Source organism: Haliotis rufescens, unplaced genomic scaffold, assembly GCF_023055435.1.
Source record: "Haliotis rufescens isolate VD_foot unplaced genomic scaffold, xgHalRufe1.0.p SCAF_77, whole genome shotgun sequence".
NCBI lineage: Eukaryota > Metazoa > Mollusca > Gastropoda > Lepetellida > Haliotidae > Haliotis > Haliotis rufescens.
In genome coordinates, this window is record NW_025964369.1 from 1,073,796 (window position 1) to 1,097,971 (window position 24,176).

The window sequence follows — 24,176 nt, forward strand, 5'->3', positions numbered from 1 at the left end:
ACTTATCTCTTGAGACCTACAGCGGGTACCCGGGTAGGGTCGGGTAATAGGTGGGTGGGTACCCGGGTAGTAAATCTGGACTCGTACCAGCCCTAATGTGTATACTACAACAAAATATGTGTCTGCTTAACATGTTTGTATTATCAGGGATGATATTTAGAATAAAAAAACAGATACCGTATTCGACGTAATAAGCGCCCCTCTCTAATAAGCGCCCACGGCGAGATTTGCTCGTATATTGGCTAATGAACATTCCCAATTAGCACCCTTTCCGATTGATCAATGTACACAAGACTTATTTATGCACCCTTAATTATGGGCAATTAAATTCTGGAAAAGTACATCGGTGGAATATAAACATTTCAGGCTGTCAGCGTAAACCACAAAAGTTATCTTTCAACTCAAAATTCTCTTTTCAACTTTTTTTTTCACCAAAATAATATTCTAATAAGAGCATCTTATTTCTAATTTTGAGAGCGCCCTGGGCGCTTATTACGTCGAATACGGTAATACCCCAAGCGGGCAAATTTGCAAATATTTATCTTTCAAATTGCAAGACTTTTATTGATTTTTTGTTTTTTATAATAGCAAAGGCATTTTAACATTTCATTCATTACAATAATGGGCAACCAGTTATTAGAGCTTCTTTCTCTCGATTGGTCCTTTATCAGTTAAAAACAATCGTCTCTGCTGAGACAAAGGATGAGTTATAACTATGACAGGAATTTGAACATTAATAATTCCAATTTAGGAATTGTAACTGACAATTTGCTGCAGAATTGGGGTTGACCATTGGCCTCAGGATAAATCCTTGATTATATTAGTTGCTCCTCGACTTGGTTGATGATCGAGTCAAGTACTAACTACTTGCAGTCAGTGAGTGAGTGAGTATGGTTTTACGCCGTTTTTAGCAATATTCCTGCAATATCACGGCAGGGGACACCAGAAATGGGCTTCACACATTGTACCCATGTCAGGAATCGAACCCGGCTCTTCGGCGTGACGAGCAAACGCTTTAACCACTAGGCTACCCGACCGCCCCACTTGCAGTCAGTCTGTTTCTGATTAAGCTGTGACTTCAAGAAATGATTTAGGGTTTGAATTTAGAATCACTGGCTATGTGCCATGTTCAGAATACTGATGGAATGTACAGGGATGCTCTCTTTCCTATTTATAATACCGTGTGCTATGATGATAGGGAATTCTATGACACTTACAGCAACATGTTACATGCAAGTTAAAAAGGAAAAAAATATCAAACCTCTTCAATTAACTCATACTGACCCCAAGTCAAGATGTAATTAAAAGACAAACATATAATAATACAAACTAATATCTGCCACATATTAAAACAACCAAAGTCTTCTTGAAATAATTTTTCATAACAATTTTTGGACACAGAGAAATTGGAAGCCTTTAACTCTGTTATATTCATAGGGCTGATGAGTCTGTATTTCAGTTACATCACATTAGCTTAATGTTCGAATAACGCCCAAAGTGATGCAGGTCTTAGCGCAAATGTGGTTCTGAAAACCCCAGAAACAGGGAGTATCTGATATTTGAACCCAAGATCATAGGTTTCTGGCACACCTAAGGGGCACAACTCTGCACAGCAAATTGCGGACTTCAACAGGACCAACAATGCTGCTGAAAACATCACTGATAAAAATCTCCCATCTATCCACTCAAGCCCTAGAAAGTCAGTTAGCCTATAAAGCTGTTAAACTTACCGTATTCAACGTAATAAGTGCCCGCTCTAATAAGCGCCCACAGCAATATTTGCTAATATATTGGCTAGCGAACAATCCCAATTAGCACCCCTTCCGATTGATCATGTACACAAGACCTATTTATTCGTGTATAATACGCACTCGTGTGTAATATGCACCCTAAATTATGGGCAATTAAATTCTTGAAAAATATATCTGTCGTATATAAACAATTCAGGCTGTCAGCATAAACCACGAAATTTATCTTTCAACTGTTTTTTCACCAAAATAATTTTCTAATAAGAGCCCACTATTTCTAATTTTGAGAGCGCCCTGGACGCTTATTACGTCGAATACGGTATTACTAATTTTTTACAACAAATCTCATCTTGTCTATCTTTACACCAATTATAAAAGTACGAACACCTGCCTCCATTGTACTCAGTGTTCTCACATGATAAACCTGCATCCACTATCATCTAACGTGTTTATGCTTCAACAAGAACATAAAACAATCAATACACATGCAACTTACAATGTAGCCTGCTTCAGAAGCAACAAAAATGAAAACCTTTAACATTAGAGTAAGACTGTGCAGCATGACGTTGTTACTTGAGGAGAGCGTGAACTACGGCCTTGGCGTTGAGGTTGCGAAGGTCAGTGTAAGTTTGACCCGTGCCCACGAATACAATAGGCTGACCAGTCGTATAGGTCATGGATATTGCAGCACCAACCTGCAAGTTGAAAAGATAAAAGTTGCGAGAAAAAATGGCACATCGATCAATCTGGAAATTCAAAATGAGTAATGATTACCAAATTGTCTAATCAGTAAAAGCAATTCCATACCCTTAGACCCCCACGAGCTCAGAATATAAACCCTGTATTTGGTATTCATGCCCACAGCGTTCACATGCTCATCCACAACAGGGGCATCCTGCATAGCAAAATAATGACCTTCGTTTGTTGTTTAATGCCTCACTCAGCACTATTCCAGCTATATGACGGCAATCTGTAAATAATCAAGCCTGGATCATACAATCCAGTGATTGATGTCATGAGCATTGATCTATTCAATCAGGATACGATGACATGCATCAACCAAGTCAGTGACTTGACCACCCGATCCCGTTAGGCACCTCTTATGACAAGCATGGGTTGCTTAAAAACAATTCTAACGATATCTTCACAGGTACTTACACGACTGCAGTCTATGAATGAAACTGACCCAGGAAAGTAGATCTTACCTTATCATCAATGGTATCAAACTTAGTGAGGATGATACCATCGATGAGCCTTGGGTTGGTCATGTTAGAGTGATCGGCCAGAGCCTGGTTGAACTTAGTCAGCTGATCTACAGCCTCGTTCCCAACCAGGGCCTCGCCAACGAACAGAACCAGGTCCGGCTGGTTCACTTTGATTAGCTGAAACAGGACAGACAGTACAATACAGTCGTCTTTCCTTCTGTTGCATTGTATACATATATTCTTTGGTGACGTATACTTTCTCAGATCGTTCCTAATGTGAGTGACTTATATTAATACCGATTTGTTTGTTTGTTGTTTAAAGCCGCACTCAGCAATATTACAGCTATACGATGGCGGTCTGTAAATAATAGTCTGGACCAGACAATCCTGTGATTGACATCATGAGCATAGATCGACGCATTTGGGAAAGGATGACATGCATCAACCAAGTCAGCGAGCCTGACCACCCGATCCCGTTGGTCGCCTCTTACGACAAGCATAGTCATCTATTCTCTACCTGGATCTTCACAGGTCTAATGCCACTTTGAACAATATTTCAGCTATGTAAGCTTGGGAGGAAATGAGGGCCAATCTGCAATCTGAACCTTTCATCAGCTGGGATCCTGGCATAGTAAAGGGAGACAACTGTGCACAACAAATACAGCACCAAAGAACAATAGTAGCAGACCATGTTGGTGACAAACAGCTTCCCTTGTGATGGTTTAAAAGTTTTCCAGCTCCATTTTTTTTCATTTATTAAATGATTATTCCAGGGTGTATAGCAACAGATACTGCTTTTAATATCTTTATACATATTAAGGAACCATATATAGACACAGAAGTAATGCATGGTCCATATGTCCGTGAGGTGAAATGGTGTTTAACATCACATCCAAGATTATGGAACTTACATAGTGACGTCGTGGACTAATGCCGATTTCATAGTGCTAACCCACAGAGATACCATGCTGCAGTTTAACATGAATACCCCACTCAGACACAGTATGCTGACTCCGAGCCGACCAGTCCTTGTTTTAACCCCTTAATGCCGAGCTACAGACAGGGTAACTACATCTTTTAACGTCTTTTGGTATGACACGGATGGGAATCAAACCCCGGATCTTCCGCTCTCCGGGCGGAAGCTCTACCACTAGACCACGGAGGCGGTCACGTGTCCATGAGTGAGTTGGGTTTAACGCCGCTTTGAACAGTATTCCAGTTATATAGCGGCGTGTCAGCTTAATGTGGGAGGAAAGCCCGAAGTGATGCAGGTCTCAGACGTTTACCACTTCGGTGAAACCCACGAGCACGGGTATGGTACTGACAAACCTAGAAACATAAACAAGGCGAATTGGGATTCGAACCCACAATCATAGGTTTCTGGTGTGCCCAAGGGACACAACTCTGCACAGCGAATCGCGGTGCCTTAGACGACTGGGCCACCAGTGTCCCCCACGTGTCCATGAAAGAAGAGCAGCTTAGAACAGCTCTGCTGGTGATATTCACCCAGGTCTCACCTTTGCTAGAGCCCTCATGAGAGGCTCATTGTCCTGCATTCTGCCTGCAGTGTCCACCAGCACCACATCGATGCGGCTGTCACGCGCTGCAACCCACACAAACAGTGACCACTCAACAGATGGCTTCAACAGCTGAACAATTCAGGGTATGCTTGAAAATCATATAATCACTATACTGTGGCCTTGTAAACATATATTAAGTCAATCTATTGCACATGTATTAAAAGTCAAATCTTCAAACATACAAAAATAAGCAAACAATAACATTATAGATTAAGGTTGTTATCAAAGACACACAATCATACACAATATTTGTACCGAAAATCATATACCGTATTCGACGTAATAAGCGACCCGCTCTAATAAGTGCCCACGGCGATATTTGCTAATATATTGGCTAGTGAACAATCCCAATTAGCAATCCTTCTGATTGATCAATGTACACAAGACTTATTTATTCGTGTATAATACGCACTTGTGTGTTATATGCATCCTTAATTATGGGCAATTAAATTCTGGAAAAATATATCTGTCGTATTTAAACAGTTCAGGCCGTAAGCCTAAACCACGAAATTTATCTTTCAACTCTGTTTTTTCCACCAAAATAATATTCCAATAAGAGCCCCCTATTTCTAATTTTGAGAACTCCCTGGGCGCTTATTACATCAAATACGGTAATCACTATACTGTGGCCTTGTACACATATATAAAGTCAATCTATTGCACATGTATTAAAAGTCAAATCTTCAAATATACAAAAATAAGCAAACAATAACATTATAGATTTAGGTTGTTATCAAAGACACACAATCATACACAATATTTGTGTGCTGTGTTTTGTAGTGTTAGCCCACTGGGACACCATGGCAAAATTTAGCATGCATACCCCCTCAAACATAGTATACCGACTCCCAGCTGACCAGTTCTTGTTATATCACCTGAATACCAAACGCCAGTCAGGGTAACAAAAAGTACTACTTTTAACATGTTTAGTTATGACATGGCCAGGGATCGAATCACCAACCTTCCACTCTCCGGGAAGACATGGCTAAAATGTGGTGCAAATAAAAAATAATAGTCTTGGTTCTCAGGCACCGCCTGCATCATCATAAAGTCTGCTGCTCGTTTTCGTTTTTATTTTCATTAAAAAAATTAATTAATATCTTAATACTTGAAATCAATGCGATCCAATACAGCATGCAGTTACTTCCCTTTACATGCACACTGCTTTATTGCGCACTAGTGTCATGGTGGCAACAGGAGTTTGTATGCTTGTTTATGTAGGGAGGCCCTTTCCCAGGTTGAAGGTAAACAAATGTTTATTTGTTTACATAGTAATTTGAGCAAGCCAAAAACAAAACAAAAAAATACATGGCCCGACCACAATATATTTTCAAAAGTCATCGCCTGAGAACCAATTCTTATATTTTTTTAAGCCTCCTATGACCACATTTATCCTGTACTGTGTACCGTGAAGTATTCCCTTACCGTGGTTGATGGCCTCCATCGCAATACCAGCCGCGTCTTTGCCGTATCCCTTTTCGTACAGCTGCACCATCTGCTGGCCGCTGTGCCTCTCCGCGGGATGGAGAGCGTTCAGTTTCCGTGTGTGAGTGCGGAGTTGCTCCACGGCTCCGGCTCGGAACGTGTCACAGGCGGCAATCAACACTCGGAATCCATTCTCTACCAGCCAGAAACACACCTACCAACAAAATTGATTTTGAGATTGAGACATGCACACAATCAACTCTAAACATGCACACAATCAACTCTAAACATGCACACAATCAACTGTAAAAAACAAACATGCACACAATCAACTCTAAACAAACATGCACACAATCAACTCTAAACATGCACACAATCAACTCTAAACATGCACACAATCAACTCTAAACATGCACACAATCAACTCTAAACAAATCTAGGTGTGAGTTAATCACAGACTTGTGGAACTCAAAAGGTGGTGATAATACTCTTGTTGTGTTACATGTATACCTGGTCTGAAATGTTTGTTTTGTTTCTTTGTTTCTTTGTTTGTTGTTTAACGCCGCACTCAGCAATATTCCAGCTATATGATGGCGGTCTGTAAAATAATCGAGTCTGGACCAGACAATCCAGTGATTGACAACATGAGCATCGATCCACACAATTGGGATTGATGACATGTATCAACCAAGTCAGCGAGCCTGACCACCCGATCCTGTTAGTCGCCTTTTACGACAAGCATAGTAGCCTTTCACGGCAAGGATGGGTTGCTGAAGACCTATTCTACCCCGGATCTGCACAGGTCTATAGTCTGAAATGATATGAGGACCAGTTGGATATGAAAAATAGTTTCTACCCTTCCTAATATAGCCTGTTTTAATTCTCCATTAAATAATTTTTAAACAATAATAATTTATGCATTTGTATAATAATAATAATAATAATAATAATAATAATAATAATAATTTATGCATTTGTATAGTGCAGCAAGTGCTCTGTGACTTCTCTTCAGTGTCAGTGACTAACTGTCCTGCTGCCGGTTGACCAAGACCTACCTTGGCCAGATTAGTGGACTTGCCGACTCCATTCACACCACAGAAGGTGATGCAGTAAGGCCGCTTCTTCTGTTTGCACTCCATGGCATCACGGAGCATGTCTACTCGTCGCCGTGGTGACAGGATCTGCACACACGATTCCTGGAGGGCATTCTTCACAGTGGAGTTCACACCTGGAATAATGAAGAACATGACACACATGAGAGAGTGAATGAGTCTGGTTTTATGCAGCTTTTAGCAACATCCAGCAATATCCCGGCAGGGGATACCAGACATGGGCTTCACACATTCTACCCATGTTGTGACACATATGAGTGAAAGTGAGTGAGTTGGGTTTAACACCGCTTTTAGGAATATTCAAGTTATATCACGGCGTTCCAGCTTAATGTGGGAGGAAAGCCCGAAGCGATGCAGGTCAAAGACGTTTACCACTTCGGTGAAACCCACGAGCACGGGTATGGTGCTGACAAACCTAGAAACATAATCAGGGCGAACCGGGATTCGAACCCACAATCATAGGTTTCTGGCGTGCCTAAGGGACGCAACTCTGCACAGCGATTCGCGACGACTGGGCCACCCGTGCCCCCTGTGACACATATGAACCCCAGGGATGAGTGAAATGGGGTATGACACAACTTTCAGGACCATTGCATTGATATACTAGCGACATGTGTGTGGCTGCTTGTACTAGTCAAGAATTATGTTGGTGTCATAGTGCTAGCCCACTGAGATACCATGCCGCAGTTTAACATGACTACCCCACTCAGACACAGTATACTGACTCCGAGCCGACCAGTCCTTGTTCTATCCCTGTATAGTGCAGCCCACTGAGATACCATGCCGCAGTTTAACATGGATACCCCACTCAGACACAGTAATGAATATACTGACTCCGAGCCGACCAGTCCTTGCTCTATCCCCTATAGTACAGGCCCACTGAGATACCCTGCCGCAGTTCAACATGGATACCCACTCGGACACAGTATACTGACTCCGAGCCGACCAGTCCTTGTTTTATTCCCATATAGTGCAGGCCCACTGAGATACCACGCCGCAGTTTAACATGGATACCCACTCGGACACAGTATACTGACTCCAAACCGACCAGTCCTAGTTTTATTCCCATTTAGTGCTAACCCACTAAGATAATGTGCCACAGTTTACCATGAATACCCCACTCAGACACAGTATACTGACTCCGAGCCGACCAGTCCTTGATTTATGCTCTTAATGCTGAGCACCAGGCAGGGTAACAACAAGTACCATGACAAAGTATAGAACACCTGTCCTTCTCATGACCATGTTGACAGAATCCTCACAATCCTCTCTTTCTCACCTTCGAAAGTTCCCAGCACTTTCCCCTCCAGTTTGGCCGCCACATCCTCACACAGCTTGACAGCAATATCTGCGGCTACATTCTTCCCTGAAATATCAATCGACTTCTTATGATTTGTTTGTAATTTAACGCCCCACTCAGCGATATTCCAGCTATATGGTGGTGGTCTGAAAATAATCGAGTCTGGACCTGACAATCCAGTGATTGACATCATGAGCATAGATCCACGCCATTGGGATACAATGAAATGCATCAACCAAGTCAGCGAGCCTGACCTCCTGATCCCCGGTCGCCTCTTACGACATGGGTTGCTGAAGACCAATTCTACCCCAGATCTTCCCAGTTTGGTGATGAAATTTTGCACGTTTTCCAAGATCTGCTCCAGAAATGACATCTTGCACTAACGGATGGACGGACAGACAGTGCCCATTTTAAAGACCCCCTCCCTCAAGACTCACCACCCCCCGTCCCCTACCGCCCACGAAAATGCATTTCGGGGGATCATACGAAATCAGTGAGATTGTTGATGGGGTGAAGCAATGTTTTCATTGCCCTACCTGATCACCCTCCCTGCACCCATGACAGTCGTTACCATGGCAACAGATGGCCGACTCACCTATCAAATGATCCTTCATCTTCTCCAGGGCAGACTTGGCATCTTCTTTTGTCAGTGTTTTGGAACCCACAAGGTTCTTGAACATGCCAAACATGCTGTAGCCGCTTGACTTGGTCTGACTGGAGGAGAAGTGAACACAGGTCTTACATGTTAGCCTGTCACCTAGCTCTTGTCATATCAACTCTAAACGTGCACACAATCAACTCTAAACGACACTAAAATCAAGGTGTGAGTTAAGCAAAGACTTGTGGAACTCAAAAGGTGTGTGATAATACTCTTGTTGTATTACATGAGTACCTTTTCTGAAATGTTTGTTTTGTTTCTTTGTTTGTTTGTTGTTTAACGCTGCACTCAGCCATATTCCAGCTGTATGACGACGGTCTGCAAATAATCGAGTCTGGACCAGACAATCCAGTCATTGACATCATGACCATCGATCCACGCAATTGGAATACAATACCATGCATCAACCAAGTCAGAGAGTCTGACCCCTAGTCGCCTCTTACGACAAGCATAGTCGCCTTTAACGGCAAGCATGGGCTGCTGAAGACCTATTCTACCTTGGATCTTCAGAGGTATCATATCAAAGAGCCCCAAAATAGAGTCAATGAGTTTACCACTTTGGTGAAACCCAGACACCAGACGGGGGACACCAGAAATGGGCTTCACACATTGTAGTTTTGTAACCGTGTGGGGAATCGAACCGAGGCCTTTGGAATGAGCGCATGCTTTAACCACTAGGCTACTCATCGCCCCATAGAGATTCGAACCCACGATCATAGGTTTCTGGTGCGCCCAAGGGATGCAACTCTTCACTGCACATTGTGGAGCCTTATCGTTAAATAGATTTTTTACCAATGTGCACGAGGTCCCCTTGTGACAACTGCATTTCCTCTGTTAATAGCCAGTTTCTGATAAGGCAGCGTGTAAAAGTCTACATGCCAGAATTATCTGATAACATGACAGCTAAGAGACAGAGGAACAGCCGAAGTGACGAAGGTTGTTAATGTTTGCTGAAACCCACAAGAACAAAGTGGTGCTGACAAACCAAGGACTGTTACAAGGGAAACTCTGGGATTTAAGCCAAGGTCAGCGGATCCTGGCTTAGCCAAGGGATGCAATTCAGAATGTCGCATGACACAACTAGGCCAAGGTTAGAAATTAATTGATATTATCACCAGTCCACAAACAGAGCTACCATGGCTACAGAGTTGCCATCTACAAAAGACGCAGTCCATGAGGACAAATGTCGCCAGTACTGCCTGAATTTTACTAGTCTTGGTCTAGGGGATTTGTGTTAATTTCGAACCCTGTTAAAAGCCACCCATGGTCATGACCGATGAGAGAGCCTCACCTCTTGGATGCAGTCTGAGTTACTTCCTCCTCCTCCTCCTCCTCTTCATCATCATCGTCTTCTTCCTCCTCTTCCTCGCTACTCTCCGGCTCGATATCCCTCAACTGTCCAGCCAGCTGACCCACTTGGCTTCTCTGTCCAACAGGAATGCAAAGATGATTTTCGAAACAGAATTCATGACCCGACACAATGTTAAATAGTCTTTTTAATGGTCAAATAATGGTCATTATTTGTTTTGTGACAGAAAAATTTTCATTATTTTTTGTTTGTTGTTAAATGCGACACTTAACAATATTCCAGCTACATGACAGCAGTCTGTATAAAGGACTTATTTTTCAGAAAACAGCAGCATGGAAGGGGTGTATATTATAAATTGCCTTGAAGGTATTATCGAAAGATTTTGGATTTCACTTCTATGTGACATATTAAGGAGCAGATGCCTCCTGACTCACCTCTGCCTCTGTAGTGTAAGTCTCCCCATTCATCTCCTCCTCCTTGCCTCCTGCAGTGCTGAAGTTGAGGGAGTCGATGTCGCGGGACGTCCCGGCGTTATCCCACACACGCTTAGCCTTGCCCTTCTTCTTCTGCGATTCGGGACTCTTGCTGGCGCTGCACATCACATAAACCTCTTATCAAAATATCACCTAAAATATCGCTCTAAAATAATGTCTCGCGGACAACTTTTCTGTACTGGAATAAATAATTTTATTTTATAATTATAAAAACAAAGTCTCCAGTTTTGGGTCATATTGACTGCCTCTGTGGTCTAATGGATAGAGCACCTGCCCAGAGAGTGAAAGGTTGGTGGATCGATCCCCGTCACACCCAATAGATGGCACTTTCTGATACCCTGACTGGCCTCGACAGAGTATACTCTGTCTGAGGGAGGGATCCATGGTAAACAGTGGCATGTTATCTCAGTTGGCTAGCACTACAAAACCAGCAATAGTCTGGACTAGTACAAGCACCCAATACCTACCCACCAACCCAGGTCCGCACACAGCACTACATAAAGGTAATAACCTTGTACGTGATGTTAAACCCCATTTCACTTTATTTGTTTTTGTTTGTTTGTTTGTTGTTTTGAGACTGGACTAGACAATCTAATGATTGACATCATGAGCATCGACCTACGCAAATGGGATCGAATCCCGGTTCGCCCTGATTATGTTTCTAGGTTTGTCAGCACCATACCCGTGCTCGTGGGTTTCACCGAAGTAGTAAACGTCTGAGACCTGCATCACTTCGGGCTTTCCTCCCACATTAAGCTGACACGCCGTGATATAACTGGAATACTGATAAAAGCGGCGTTAACCCCAACTCACTCACCAAGTCCCTGAGCCTGACCACTCTATCCATTCACCTCTCACAAGCATGGATTTCAAGGAACCAACTCGAATCCCTGAACCCTGAATCTCCACACCAAAGAACAAGACACTGTCCTCACTCACCTCTCAACAATCGTCTTCTTCTTGCCTCGGTTGAAGAGTTTCTCCCTGTTCCTCCTCAAAGTTTCCTCATCAACTTCTCCATTGGTGAGTTTCTGAGCCTCGGGCGGTGCTACCTCCACAACAGGCTCTGGGGCGGGCTGAGCCTTAGCCTTGACTTTAACCATAGAAACAGATTATTACTAAGGTATTGAGTTGAGTTTATAATGGCAATAGCAATGGTTATGTCGTGCCATCGAATGTTATTCATTACATGCACCATACCATACGATAATTTTCTATGAAAACTTTGTCCATTATGAATATTAATTTTAACAGGCTGACCTGTGCAATGCATATGTGGACTCTTAGTGATCAGGTATTTCCAACATGTCCAATTGGTGTTTATTTGGAGTTAATTCGGCTTAGAAAACTTGAGTAATTCACAATCGTATTCCGTTTCTCTCACATGCCAAACTTAATTATGCCATAGCGCATGCGCAGTCAGCCGTCAGCAATTCCTTTGTCTAGATCACAACACATGGTTTCATTCAAGCACGCTTCGTAATGGTCGGATCTTAACCGAACTCACCACCTCCCTCATCACCACGGTGTATTTCTGTAGGTATAAGCTGCAACCACTACATAGATTCATACACTAATTGTTATAGCATTGACTCATCACTACCTTCTCATTTATATTCTGACATCTCAAGAGCTCCTGGAGCTTGGAAGCAATTCAGTAATCCAGGACAGATAGGGTGATTCTCATCAATTCAATTTCACAATTATCATTAATAATAATATGGGCATTCTATCCGCTCTATCAGATGGTAATTCAGGCTGATACTATTCCCCCTGCAAGTAATTTAACCTTCGTCATCATTCGTCTACTCTGCCAGAACCTCAGTGCACAACTTCAGTGAACAACCTCAGAGCACAACCTCAGTGCACAACCTCAGAGCACAACCTCAGAGCACAACCTCAGTGCACAACCTCAGTGAACAACTTCAGTGAACAACCTCACTGCACAACCTCAGTGAACAACTTCAGTGCACAACCTCAGTGAACAACTTCAGTGAACAACCTCAGTGAACAACCTCAGTGAACAACTTCAGTGAACAACCTCAGAGCACAACCTCAGTGAACAACCTCAGAAAACAACCTCAGCAAACAACTTCAATGCACAACCTCAGTAAACAACTTCAGTGAACAACCTCAGAGCACAACCTCAGTGAACTTCAGTGAACAACTTCAGTGCACAACCTCAGTGAACAACTTCAGTGAACAACTTCAGTGCACAACCTCAGTGAACAACTTCAGTGAACAACTTCACTGCACAACCTCAGTGAACAACCTCAGTGAACTTCAGTGCACAACCTCAGTGAACAACTTCAGTGCACAACCTCAGTGAACAACTTCAGTGAACAGTCTCAGAGCACAGCCTCATTGAACAACCTCAGTGCACAACCTCAGTGAACAACTTCAGTGAACAACTTCAGTGAACAGCCTCAGAGCACAGCCTCATTGAACAACCTCAGTGCACAACCTCAGTGCACAACCTCAGTGAACAACTTCAGTGAACAACTTCAGTGAACAGCCTCAGAGCACAGCCTCATTGAACAACATCAGAGCACAACCTCAGTGCACAACCTCAGGTTTCAACTTAAGAGAACAACTTCACGATCAGTGAACAACCCGAGCGTTCTGCTCATTGCCCAAGTAACCAGGGTGGGTTACCTTTGACTGGCTTGTTCTCCTTCCCCTTGGCAGGCTTCTTCTCATCCTTCTTGTTCTCAATCATTGATGCCACAGTCTTCTTAGATTTGTCAGACTTTTCAAAGGTCCTCATTTCCCTGTGGACAGAGAAGACAGCTCAATGTGGATCAAGTATACAACAGTTCAAAACGTGTAGCAAGCAATCTTGTATGAGAAGCTACTCAAACAAATCCAACCTAATGAGTTGGCTTTAAGAGTCTATACATGTATAAGCATTGCAGTGTGTAGGACGGATGTCCCAGCATTAGAAATTGGCACTAGTCCTGTAGTCCTTACCAAACTGCCCAATGGTAAAGGTATCCTAAGGACTAGTAGAAATTTGCCCTTTTTAAGGGTTTTGCTATATGTTATCATTATAAGGACTAGTGGACGAAAACTGTTAGTTTCTAACCCTGATGTCCGCGTTCGTAACATTTGACATAACCAACATAATTGTTGTTTGTTGTCTAACAACTCACTATGCTCACTCAGACATATGACGGCATGTAAACAACCAAGTCTGGACCAGACAATCCAGTGATTGGCAATATGATCCCTGGGGAAGCTTTCTCGCCCCAGTAGTAGGAGCACCAATTCTTTACTTAAGAACCAATTATTTACAGGCCAAATCAGTCAGCACAATGGATACTGAGTCTTTATTGACGTACTAATTTCCATAAAGCCTTCAAGAACGAACCGTGGTTTGAGAGCTTTCGCCTTGCTCTCCTGCTCCTTGTGTCTGAGGATGAGGTTAAACTCGTCGGAGAAGTTGTAGCTGTGGGACACGTTGCCCTGCAGCAGTTCGTCCTTGTACTTGTTGCGGAACTCCAACTGAATGTCATCCAGGAACTTGTCAATGTAGGAAAGCTGCAGGATCTTCTGGTACGCCACCTGGGGAGCAGGGAGGGAATCAGAGTGAGTGAGTGAGTGAGTAAGTGAGTGAGTAGGGAGGAAGAATCAATGTGAGTGAGCGAGCGGTTGAGAGAGCAGGGCGGGAAGAATCAATGTGAGTGAGTGAGTGAGCGGTTTTGAAGCAGGGCGGAAAGAATCAATGTGAGTGAGTGAGCAGTTGAGCCAAGGGCCAGATAGGGTAACAACAAGTACCATCTTTTAACGTCTTTTGGTATCCCACGGCCGGGGATCAAACCCCGGACCTTCCGCTCTTCGGGCGGACCCTCTACCACTAGACCACGGAGGCGGTCCTGGTCAATAGGGTGAGTTAGTATGGTTTTACGCCGCTTTTAGCAATATTCCAGCAATATCACGGCGGGGGACACCAGAAATGGACTTCACACATTGTACCCATGTTGGGAATCAAACCCGGGTCTTCGCCGTGACGAGCGAACGCTTTAACCACTAGGCTATCCGACCGCCCCCTGGTCAATAGGGCTGTGTATAGGCAAAAGTATTGTATTGCAGTGTATTACGATATATTCGGAGCTAGAGTGTTTGACAGTGATTGTGCATGCAGATACTATCATCTACCTACTGTAGTAAATACTACAAAGTCAAAGTCAGCATGGTCAGTTGTCTCCATTTTGTTGTCATGGATACAGGGGAGATAACAATGTGAGAGAAACATCACTTTCAAGTGTTGCTGTTTTGTCAACCAATTTCAAAGGAAAATGTCATTTGGGAAAGACTTTCCGTGTAGATTTTATGAAACACGCAACAAATAACAAAACTTGTTTTACATCTTTTACACAATATATCGATACAAAGTAAACACATTGCAACATGTATAGTTTCAAACATGCATTGCAGTATACCAGTGTACAGGGTTACGACTAAACTCAAAAGCTTTACTTGCCCATGTTAAGATAAAATGCCCCTTATAAGGTTAATGAAAACTGTTAATGTAAACTGAGAAATTTGTACTAGCCCTGGCTAGTGTTACATTCTAACCCTAAGTATACCTGTAATTACATGCAGTCCGAGTGAGGAGTTGGGTTTAACGCTGCTTTTAACAGTATTCCAGTTATATCACGGCGTGTCAGCTTAATGTGGGAGGGACCCCGAAGTGATGCAGGTCTCAGACGTTTACCACTTCGATGAAAACCCACGAGCACGGGTATGGTGCTGACAAACCTAGAAACATAATCGGGGCAAACGGGGATTCGAACCCACAATCATGGGTTTCTGGCGTGCCCAAGGGACGCAACTCTGCACAGCGAATTGCAGCGCCTTAGACGACTGCCCCGACATGCAGTCCGACTGGTCAACGTATACGTATCAACATTGTAGACAGCTCACCACAAACACCAGTTCAAACTCATTGTCCAGTTTATACTTCAGAGTCAGTTGATCATGGTTGAATTGATTGCTTCCACTTCGTTGCTGAAACACACAACACAAGTTAGGTATTAAACAATACAAATCTTTGTCATTCCAGTAATAAAGTTGTCTTTTGTTTGTTGTTGAACACAGCACCTAGCAATTTTCAAACTATATGACAGCGGTCTGTAAAATAATCGAGTCTGGACCAGACAATACAGTGATTGAATTCACGAACATTGACCGCCACAGTTGGGATACCATGACACGATATAACCATGAAAACATCACTGTGTTTCTTCGTCAGGGTATGCTTCAGTACCTTAACTCAGATTCATATACACCTGGTTGTTGGTTGGTTTGTTGTTTCACGCCGCACTAAGCAATATTCCAGCGATATGACGGCGGTCTGTAAATAATCGAGTCTGGACCAGACAATCCAGTGATTAATATCATGATTGTTGATCCACGCAATTGGGATCGATGACATGCATCAACCAAGTCAGCGAGCCTGACAACCCAATCCCGTTAGTCGCCTCTAACCGGGATTCAAACCTACAATCATAGGTTTCTGGCGTGTCAAAGGGACGAAACTCTGCACAGCAAATCGCGGCGCCTTAGACGACTGGGCCACCCGTGCCCCGACAAAAATAGACAAGTTAAACACAGATTTACACACTTAGATTTAGTTTTCAATAACTTGCAAATATCTAATTTGTGTTTTGTGCCGTATGCTTGATGCAGCAAATTCTGAATATTACAGAGAACATATTTTGCCCATTCATTGTATTAGATTTGAAATCTTTGGTATGTGTGTGAAAAACATTATTAGACCGACTTGGTTACCACAGAAGATACTCCACTACTCTGAAAGGCTTGTCAAATAAGAAATAATTAACAAGTGGAAGATGTTTATCGTACAATTAAACACAGAAGGGAGAATAAACCATGCTCCAACTCATTTATTTCATAAATAAAACAATATTATCGATGGATCATAGGTTGCCAAAGATACTTTTTAGACAGCCATGTTTATCGTGATTTCTCTTGCTATAGTGAGTTGTCCCTATAGAGGTGTCCTTCCATCTCAGGGACAGAGGACAAAACAGACGCTGATGAGATAAAAACATAAAACTCTCATCATCATCATCATCATCATCATCATCTAATCTCCATCTCAACAGCTCAACTTAAGGAGCCAATAAGTAATTGTCACAGTGTTTTCTTAAACATCATCATCATCATCATCTAATCTCCATCTCAACAGCTCAACTTAAGGAGCCAATAAGTAATTGTCACAGTGTTTTCATAAACATCAACTTCAGTCAACAGATAAACAGACAGACAGAAATAGTTTATTAAAGTGTCACATGGCATGAAACAATAAGAATACATCATATTAAATTTATCATACTAAGCTAGGCTTATGAGACACTATTTTAAAAGAGATATACACTAGTAATTTCTTACCTAATAGAAAAATAAAATAGATTAAAATGTATTAAAATTTACTGATATCAATCGACTAAGACATATATTACGTAAAACTCTGTCTCCTGTTGTTCTTGTTCAAATAAAATATCGCCCTTAAACATTTACATTTTGTTGTTTAGTTCTAAATCTAAATGAATATGTTATATCGCGTAATTCATTGTTAATTGCATAGGGTGACAAAATTACTCTCAATTTGGGGTACAAAATTTCTCATTTCTATGTGTACGAATTTACACCTATAACTTCTTCTGTGTTATATTATTTTACTTGGTAGCGTTCATAAGAATGCGAAATATAACATATGGGGCTGTGGGGTAATCATATTCTGTCTGAAGAACGCGGTGATTCTTCTGGAACGGCCCAGATAACTACATTTCAGATCCAATGACTGATGTCATAATACGGGATATCCCTGTAGTTATTTGTGGACGTTTTTATCAAAGTGGGGAACCATCTTGATCAATCGTCACTGGAATAAAATCTAATTGACAAATCCTGAGGATAATTAACAGATAAAATAGTTGTCACAAAAATACTATATCTTTTCTTTAATTCAATAACCTCCCTAATAAATTCTGAAACGAATAAGAGTGTCGCCATACGGCTTCTGAAAGACGATGCGCATGGTGATATGTTCCACGCAATATAACAGCTGATTTCATGAAAGTGAACAAATACTCACCTGTAAAATCACACTTTTTATCAAGGCGTTGACGGATGGTGTAAAAAACTGAGACGTCCCCTGGAAACACCACAAAACAATCCCACCCTTGCTGAAAATCGTGAAAAAGTCTAACATCTTGAAACTTTCGTCAACACTTCTCCGTTCACGCGTTTCCTTTGCAAACCGGAAGTCGAATGTACCGGAACAAACCGAGTACACGCCGATTTATACCGATTGGCTGTCGTTTACCGTAAAGTATTTAATAAGTCCTCTGGCCCACGCTGAATGTGAGTAAATTGCTCAGAAATATTCACCTGATAAAAAATAATTATGCGGATATTCCTTTGAATGTGCCCTGAATCTTAGCATTACTTAACATTTTCAAACAAAGAATACAATAGGAAATTATTTGATTTCGCATTTAGGGTGTAATATATTTACAACTTAATACACGTACATGTATGTTATACGGACACTCCACAGAATCTGAAATTCCGATACAACTGACGAATTCTATTTCACTGCCAACCCCTCCCACCCAAGAACTCAAAAACTAACATTGTTTTGTGTTTTATTTCCTGCTGTCAACAAATATAAATTTTCGTTATTTTCATCAGAACTTGATATTCTCGCGGTACAAACACACCGGATTGTATTCAAATGGATTATCTTTGAAAATGAAAAAATAATTGGCAATAAATATAATCCCGGAAAAGACCAACAAGCAATACAAATAATATGTTGTTCTTTTTTTTCTATTAAATCAATTAGGTCAAAAGTATCGATTTTAATTAAATCGGAATTGACATCGACTTAAAGCTTGATTGGATCTCTCAAGTAGGCTAATTATGCAGTCTCGCGTCATAAATATGAGGATTGAAGTGTCAGGTGAGTCACCAGTCAGCGTTAGGGTGCCTGCAAGACCCAGCCCCTGGGGGGTAATATAACGCTTAGGGGGAGATAAAGATCCCTTGCATGAAAAGGGCCTCTAGTGACAGATTTATAGACCACGCCAGCCTGTTTTCCAACCATGTATTGTTTTTAAATACCCTTTTGTCGATCATCAATGAAATATGTTCACAAGACAGGACGGGTTATAACTGAAACCTCAGCAAAATTGTTTGGTTGGTTTGTTGTTTAACGCCGCACCCAGCAATATTCCACCTATATGACGGCGGTCTGTAAATAATCGAGTCTGGACCAGACAAACCAGTGATCGATATCATGAGCATCGATCCACGCAACTGGGATCGATGACATGCATCAACCAAGTCACCGAGCCTGACCACCTGATCCCGTTAGTCGTCTTTTACGACAAGCATAGTCGCCTTTTACGGCAAGCATGGGTTGCTGAAGACCTATTCTACCCCGGAATCTTCACGGGTCCACGTCACCGGGCGAAAACGGCACCGATTGGCGAAAACATCACCTCGATCTCATCAAGCAAAAACGGCTATTATTGCCTGGCGAAAACGGCACCTTATATGATTTTTTACCTTGGTCAAATCAGAGACCATATAATAGATATGGTCTCTGGTCAAATAAATGAAAATAAACTTACATGGTAACTTGCAAACACGAATAATTATGAGATGTTAAAACAAGTTTACATTAGAAATTAGCCTCTACCCCAACTATAGATAGACTATAGAAGATATATTACCACATAAATCGTTCTAATCGATATAAAAAATAGAGGGGCCGTTTTCGCCTGACACATAGTAGCCGTTTTCGCCCAATGCGGTGCCGTTTTCGCCAGAGAAATCGGTGCCGTTTTGCTGAGGTGCCGTTTTAGCCTGCACCCGATAGGACAGTGAGGAAAACACCCCATTCTATTGTTTTCAGAAGAAAAGGTTTGTTTGGTTTATCGTGAATTCGGTGGACACGAATATTAAGAGGAATTCCGTTGAATTATAATGGCATTTAGCAGAGGCAATGTTGTTACTATTCGCGTGACTGGCATGACGTCACAGTTACGTCACCTTCCTCTGTTCATTGTTCCCGTTACGTTCCAATGCTATTTGAGAGCTAGACTGGGTTCCTGTCTACCTAAACTAGTAAATCGCGCTAAGCTTGCGTCGCGGACCAACCGTGCATGGAACCAGTTTATTTCAGTACGGTACGTTACATTCGTCACCACTCGCCCCTTTCCGTCATCTGCAAGAAGGCTTGTCCCGGAATAACACGAGTTGGTCACGAATGGGTACGTTAGGGACGCCCTTTTCTCAGCAGTGTGTTTGGAATGGGGCATTTTTTAAAAATCTATTGTGGTATATTTATTTGTACATGACGTATGTTTAACAAATGATTAATTTACGTTTTATTATTTTACATCGTTGCTTCAAACAAAGTGGCGTCGCACAATGAAAACGATTTGATAGATAATCAATATCTGTATTGTAATACGGAGCGGTCGGGTAGCCTAGTGGTTAAAGCGTTCGCTCGTCACGCCGAAGACCGGGTTCGATTCCCGACATTGGTACAATGTGTGAAGCCCATTTCTGGTGTCCCCCGCCGTGATATTGCTTGAATATTGCTAAAAGCGGCGTAAAACTCACTCACTCACTGTATTGTAATACAACGGGACTTACTTCGCAAAGTGCATCAACTCACGTGAGCACCTTGATTAAGAACATGAAAAGATTTGTTTATTTTTTTAGATAAATAGTTCGAATTTGCAGACGAACGGAAAATCAAACAACTTTGAGCTTTCCCCTTACATTCTTACTTTACCAATTACATGATAGTTGAAATGAAATAGAAATTCAAACTGACAAACAAACAAAATAATTTAGTTAAGGTAAGAGTATTCGGCGTCACGGCAGTCATCGCTTGTTTGTAAACATAACGGTCCGTCGGTTGCGAGTTCAACTCCAGGCATGGTTATAACCACGCACCTATCACGGTGGGGAGCTTTGATTGGTGACAGCGATAGTGTAGAGACCTCCGTGAACGGGCTATCGCTGTGGGGAGCTTGGGGAAGATTTTGTCCACCACTTTGATAGAGTTATATTATTGCCAAAAGCGGCGTAAAATACTCGACCTAATTTCATGCGAATCGATGCTCTGTTAAGTTTATTAGGCTACTTCATAATGCAAACATATTGTGAATAGTTGTATACGTATGCAATTTACTGTACTCCTTAGTCTCGATCGACTTCTATTATATTCTTTCCACAACTAAATTTATTAGAGGTTTTACTGCATAGACGCGCGTCACTGGTTTGGCTCGGCAGATGTACCGATGACGTCATTTTCTCAGTAGACGCAAAGTAGTCCGTATTTGATTTGATATTAAATTAGTGTGTCATAGAACTAAACGATCTGATATTATGTGATTTAGTTGTGGCAGTCACAAAGGTATAGGTACATGGTATTTTAGGATATAAAAAAGAGCTTATAGTAGGACCGCATCACACGAGTAGGAAATTATGTTAATATGCGCACCGCTCTGGACTGAAATACGCCATCTTTGTCACATGTTCATTTTTCCATCTCACATGACCTGTTGTTTGGCCCCGTGATCAAGCTTGCTTTATTTCCTGGCAAATTCAAACATCCACCAAAAAGCCACATGGATATGTTAGATCAGGCACTCGAATCAAGGTGGGTGAACGTAAAATGAAGTAAAATAAGAAAATAAAGGCCTAATTTCGCGAGAATGTTTCAAATCAAAAGCTGTCATGTTCGGAAAAGGATATTTAGATTGGGAAGGATCACCCCATGACGGGTGCCATGCCATGTGCGCGTGTTGATGGTGTTTATGTTCGATGATTACATAATCATAATCATTATTAATTATCCCCAGAAAATTAGCAGTGGTTTGACCATTTCATTTTTCACAATGACATTAACTTAAAATAAGTAGGTCGTCGGTATTCCACATTCATATCCGCGTTGACCTGCTGTGTGGTCGGAGTTTCATGTTTTATGTTTTCATTGGAAAAAAAGATGTGAATCTCAATCATTGAGTCTTTTTTATTTGTGTGTGCAAACACAACAACAGATGCCATGAGCACAGTAAAATCGTATTTTGGAAATTGTTTTTGGAAGATGTAAGGTTTTGACATTCTTTTACCAGGAAACAAAAGGGGTGTGACCAGAGAAGGCGTGGTCGGTAGATGAACAAATCAATCATGACTCGAAACGAGATGTCTATTGATGAGTTGTAATGATATTTGGCACATAATCTCTCCTTATTCCAACATAGTGTTTTGTTTGTTTTGAAGCTCTAAATTTCCTTTCAAACGTTTATAAAAATATCCCAGTTAATTTTGTTAAGATTATCAGTTAACTGTAAATTCTAAGGGTAAAAATATGTTTATGTTATTCTTAATTTCTTGAATACATTGATAAATACTGATGATAAAATCAACAACATTATTACCTACACTGAATATTTTGAAGAACTCAAGGTCAAATAGGTTCCCAGTACCATGGATCACTGATGTTTTGTAAGAGCAACAAGAAACTGGATCCTATATGGTCTTTCTCGGTGATTTAATCAATAATGTTAATCATTGCTCTGCTTTCAGTCACTAGTTTGCTTGGTTCTGAACAGCGTTAGAAATTGGCACTAGTCCTATAGTCCTTGTCAATCTGTCCAATAATTAAGGTATCATAAGGACTAGTAGAAATTGGCCAATGTTAAGGGTTTTTCTATATGTTATCATTATAAGGACTAGTGGACTATAACTGTTAGTTTCTACCCTGGGTTCAGATTGGATGTTATTTGCTTCAATATTGCTGACTGGGCATTTTGTTTAATAGTGTGTGACCCGTGATCAATAGACCTTGAAACCTTTATCAGAATTGTGATGCTTTATTATATATATTATGCAGTTTGTTATCCCCTCAAATGGGTTAGAATAGGTCTTCAGCAATACATACTTGCTGTAAAAGGCGACTATGCTTGTCATAAGAGGCGACTGACAGGATCGGGTGGTCAGGCTCGCTGACTTGGATGGTGCATGTCATCGATCCCAATTGCGAAGATCGATGCTTATATGGTCAATCACTGGATTGTCTGGTCCAGACTTGATTATTTACAGACCGCCATCGTATAGGTGGAATATTGCTGAGAGCGGCATTAAACAAAAAAAAAAAAGCATATCCCCACCAATTCATATATTCATGTGTTAAAAGGAACTGATGCATTTTGATTGGGAAATAATCAGTCACAAATTTCATCAGTCAAGACTACAAGCTCTAACAGGGCTCTCAGCATCATTTTTACATTATAGTTTAGTGTTATTATATGGACTATTATTAGCTGAGCCTACTAGACCACATATGTTTTCACTGGACTCAGGCTTTGGCCTAGTGGCAGACTGTTTCATGATGAGTTTCATGTGTTGGAAACTGAAATCAAAACAATCAATGAAATAGACTAATTGGAACATTATCATGATTATGATTAGGAGATATTGCTGTACAGAGATGGAGGCTATGTGCAGTTATCTGGTGGTTAGGCTCTGTGACTTGCAGGGGTTGAAAGCCAGTTGATGATATCATTTGAGCAAACTGATGAAAGTAATTAAACAATGTTATCTGACAAAAAACATCTGCTGTTTCTGAACCAGCAGAAGTAATGTAGTTCCTAGTTGAATCTAGACACTCCTTAAATGTTCAGCTTTACGAATGGGTTTATCATGTATATTACAAGGAACCCTTCATTTCATTCATACTCAAGGGGGCACGGGTGGCCCATTCGTCCAAGGCACAGCAATTCGCCATGTCCCTTGGGCACGCCAGAAACCTTTGATTGTGGGTTGGAATCCCGGTTCGCCCCAATTATGTTTCTAGGTTTGTCAGCACCATGCCAACAGCGTTAGAAATTGGCACTAGTCCTGTAGTCTTTACCAAACTGCCCAATAGTAATGGTATCCTAAGGACTAGTAAAAATTGGCCCATTTTAAGAGTTTTGCTATATGTTATCATTATGAGGACTAGTGGACAAGAACTGTTAGTTTCTAACCCTGGCCAATGCTCATGGGTTTCACTGAAGTTGAAAACGTCTGAGACCTGTATCACTTTGAGCTTTACGCCCACATCAAGCTGTCATGACGTGATATAACTGGAATTCTGTTAAAAGCAGCATTAATCCCAGCTCACTCTCTCATTCCGACCCGAGCACTGAAGGAGGCAATAACTTTTCAGAAATGAGTAGCAGTACCTTTAGTTTAAACCCAAAAGTTACTGGTCAAGACAAGAATTAAGTCAAAGTACTGGAAGATGCCA

General features: G+C 41.5%; 2 protein-coding genes across 6 annotated transcripts in view; one reads left to right on the forward strand and one right to left on the reverse strand.

Moving 5' to 3' along the window:
- Positions 1–2,086: 2,086 nt before the first annotated feature.
- Positions 2,087–18,117, reverse strand: LOC124111663 (signal recognition particle receptor subunit alpha-like). Its single transcript, XM_046471418.2, has 14 exons — positions 17,955–18,117; positions 15,758–15,841; positions 14,202–14,395; positions 13,487–13,602; positions 11,771–11,924; positions 10,772–10,928; positions 10,320–10,453; positions 8,966–9,084; positions 8,350–8,436; positions 7,014–7,186; positions 5,959–6,172; positions 4,471–4,556; positions 2,954–3,130; positions 2,087–2,443 (listed from the first exon to the last, which is right to left on the reverse strand). The coding sequence occupies exons 1-14, from the start codon at positions 18,069–18,071 to the stop codon at positions 2,318–2,320; spliced, it is 1,938 nt and encodes a 645-aa protein (XP_046327374.2). The 5' UTR covers positions 18,072–18,117; the 3' UTR covers positions 2,087–2,317.
- A 3,271-nt stretch (positions 18,118–21,388) lies between these two features.
- Positions 21,389–24,176, forward strand: part of LOC124111665 (upstream stimulatory factor 2-like) — a 33,380-nt gene continuing 30,592 nt past the window's right edge. For all 5 annotated transcript variants that reach the window (XM_046471419.2, XM_046471420.2, XM_046471422.2 and 2 more), the window contains exon 1: positions 21,389–21,542. In XM_046471419.2, coding sequence (XP_046327375.1) covers positions 21,511–21,542 — 32 coding nt within the window. In that variant the 5' untranslated portion in view covers positions 21,389–21,510. The remainder of the gene's footprint in view (positions 21,543–24,176) is intronic.

Bases quoted from the DNA above. Each gene is read 5' to 3' on its own strand.
- LOC124111663 (XM_046471418.2), bottom strand. From the start codon at position 18,071: ATGTTAGACTTTTTCACGATTTTCAGCAAGGGTGGGATTGTTTTGTGG. The intron at 9,085-10,319 runs GTGAGGCTCTCT...CTTCTCCTCCAG, and splicing joins ACTCAGACTGCATCCAAGAG to TCAGACCAAGTCAAGCGGCT. The intron at 6,173-7,013 runs GTAGGTCTTGGT...TTTTGTTGGTAG, and splicing joins AGTCCACTAATCTGGCCAAG to GTGTGTTTCTGGCTGGTAGA.